This window comes from Fukomys damarensis, unplaced genomic scaffold (assembly GCF_012274545.1).
Source record: "Fukomys damarensis isolate Sample0158 unplaced genomic scaffold, DMR_v1.0_HiC HiC_scaffold_25, whole genome shotgun sequence".
Lineage (NCBI taxonomy): Eukaryota > Metazoa > Chordata > Mammalia > Rodentia > Bathyergidae > Fukomys > Fukomys damarensis.
In genome coordinates this window covers 17,021,224-17,024,061 of record NW_022900937.1, presented here as the reverse complement: position 1 = coordinate 17,024,061, position 2,838 = coordinate 17,021,224, and the positions used below count along the sequence as shown (strand labels likewise).

Genomic DNA, 2,838 nt, shown 5'->3' with positions numbered 1-2,838 from the left:
GAGGCAGGGTCTCACTATGTAGCTGAGACTGATCTGGGGACTATGTAGCCCAGGCTGGTCTCAAACTCACAGCGATCCTCCTGCCTCAGCCTCCCGAGTACTGGGATTACAGGCGTGTGCCACCATGCCCCACTAAAATGCAAATTTTAATTCACAGGTTGATGTATATACAGCCCCAAATCATGATTTTAGTAGAATTGTGGATAATTTTTTATAAGACATTTTATTCCATAGGCATTACCTTTGTTTACAGTACAATAAATTAATTTTGGTTATGAAAAAATTTTCTGTTTCATTTCACAATTCTTGCATCTTTTAAAAATCACATTTGTCTAGTGGTCTTATATAAATCCTGCAGTCTCATTATATGAGTTCTAAGGAACTGACTTCCCTTACTAGTTCTTACCTATTTCTACTAGAATTCATTCTCTAAGTCAGTTATCATGCAGTGGTTAGGTTCTCAGTACCCACCCCGCCACACACACACAGGGGATTGAACTCAGGACCTCGTGCTTGCGAGGCTGGCACTGAGCTATATCCCCAGCCCTATTTCTCAATTCTGAAGGCAGACAGACATAGGTTGAAATTTTGGCTTTGCCACTTAGAGCTATAATATCTAAGTACTTAACCTCTATAAACTTGTTTTATACCTTTGTAAAACATGAATAACATAGAGTTACAAAAATATGAAATGTGCATGTAGAGTACTTAATACATTATAACTGCATTCGATTTATAATATACATCATGTCCTTGGCAGTATCTGGGATTTGGAACACCATCTAATCTGGGAAAAGGCAGAAGAGCTGCAGCTGCTGCAGACCTTGCTAACAGAAGTGGAGAGTCAAATACTCACCAAGACATTGAAGAAAAGGATCGATTATTACGCCATGTGGAAGCCAGAGACCTCATTGAGTTTGGCATGATTCCTGAGTTTGTGGGACGGTTGCCTGTGGTGGTTCCTTTGCATAGCCTGGATGAGAAAACACTTGTACAAATACTAACTGAGCCACGGAATGCAGTTATTCCTCAGTACCAGGCCTTGTTCAGCATGGATAAGGTTAGGTTCTTTTTTTTTTTTGTAGTTAATTTATTTTCTTGCCAATGAAATTCTACATAAATTAGCCTAAGAGATTAAAAACAGATCTTGCCCATTTCTCACTAAGTGTGAATCTAGGAATCCAGGGATGCACATTATATTGCATCAGATTAGACATTTAGGAGTTGGTTTTGTTTTTCCTGCATTAAAACCATCATTGCAATATAAAGCCCAAAGATACATGGAGAAATGCTGTCATTAACCCAACTCAGTCCCACTGAGCCAAATACATGGGGGCTGTCCTTTCAGCCTTGTTACTCTAAATGCTTTTGTTGTGACATGCTGTGTACATTTTTGTCTAAGTAAGCTTTTATTAGCTTCTACATCTACATTTCTGTAGTAAATACATGGAGGTCACTGTGGCCCACATACCCAGTCGGAGCCCAAGTTTGCGGTTTCTGACCTCAGCATCTACCTGTCATCTTGTCTTCCCCCTCTCCGTTGCTTTGCCTCAAGTCACACCCCTTTACCATGCTTCACTTTGACTCATTCACTTGGTTCCTGATAGGCCCCGTCTCCAGTCTGTCTCTGAGCGCTACCACCAAAATATCTTCCACTTTACTTCCAGAAAATAGCGTTTATAATCATTGAGCATAGGGTCCTGCAAACAGATACTGCATTCTTAATATTTACTGAATGAGTAGATACAAGGCTACTTTAAATCCTCTTGTGGTTCCCTATTCTTACTTAGATGCTCCCACTTTGGTGAATTCCTCGATGTACTGTGTTCATACCCTGTGCTGTAAATAGGTAGGGGCCCAATAAATGTGGAAAAAGTCTGGGGAAATCCATGTCAATCTAGAAAACCTTTTTAAGGATTAACAACAAACTTGGGATTTCATAATACTACTAGCATTGTAGCTTCATTGGTAAAAACAAGTGTTTATTGAAAAAAGGCAAGGTTGTAAAACACCACAAGAAATAATTAATACTTGAATTCTATTTTGAAATTTGTAATAATTTAGAGATATCTGAAAATTTACCTTTGTTGTACAGAGTGAGAATGCTAATCGCATTCTTACAATGTAGTTATATGCTTGATGTGTAGCTCAGTGGTAGAGCACATGCTGGCCCCAGGTTCAGTCCTTATAGAAATCCAATTAAGATTTTCTAAGAGGAGAGTAATCAAGTGTGAGTGATATCCTAGTCCAGTGATGGTGAAATTTTTAGAAGATGAGTGCCCAAACTGAAACCCAAACCCACTTATTTATTGCAAAGTGCCAACATTTCAATTAAACGCAATTACTGAGGTTTTAGTTAGAAAAAAACAACTCCTACAACTCATGACAACTTCCTCTGAGTGCCCACTGTGGTACACATGCCATAGGTTCACCATAATAGTTGTAGTCTGAAAGGGACAAAGTCACTTAAAGCATACTATGCCAATTTTGTCTGCTTCTGAGTTTGAGTAAATCAGTTAACTTAACCCCCTGGAACTTACCTGTGAAGTCAGGGCCGTGGTTCCATTTAGTTCTATAATTTATAATTCCAAGAAGGCTGATAAGTAGTTAACAAAGTAGCATGTTCACTAGAGGGCCGTAATCCCCATGTCTCGCTGTGGGATGGCTCTGAACTGCTGGTGGTACATGTATGACTGTCCTGTTGGGTGGCACCAGCTACCTGATGTGATAGGCAGGTACCACTGGTAATTCACGCTAATGGGAATGTTAAATGCAGTATGATTATATTAGAAAAATGTCAAGGATTAGGTAAATTCTTTTTTTTTTTTTTTTTTTTTT

The 2,838-nt window shown here is 39.0% G+C and overlaps 1 protein-coding gene across 1 annotated transcript in view; it reads left to right on the top strand.

The window, feature by feature from the left end:
* The window catches only part of Clpx (caseinolytic mitochondrial matrix peptidase chaperone subunit X), a 36,685-nt gene that overhangs the window by 29,911 nt on the left and 3,936 nt on the right, over nucleotides 1–2,838 (top strand). Inside the window, exon 11 of the mRNA XM_010641137.3 lies at nucleotides 761–1,060. Coding sequence (XP_010639439.1) covers nucleotides 761–1,060 — 300 coding nt within the window. The remainder of the gene's footprint in view (nucleotides 1–760; nucleotides 1,061–2,838) is intronic.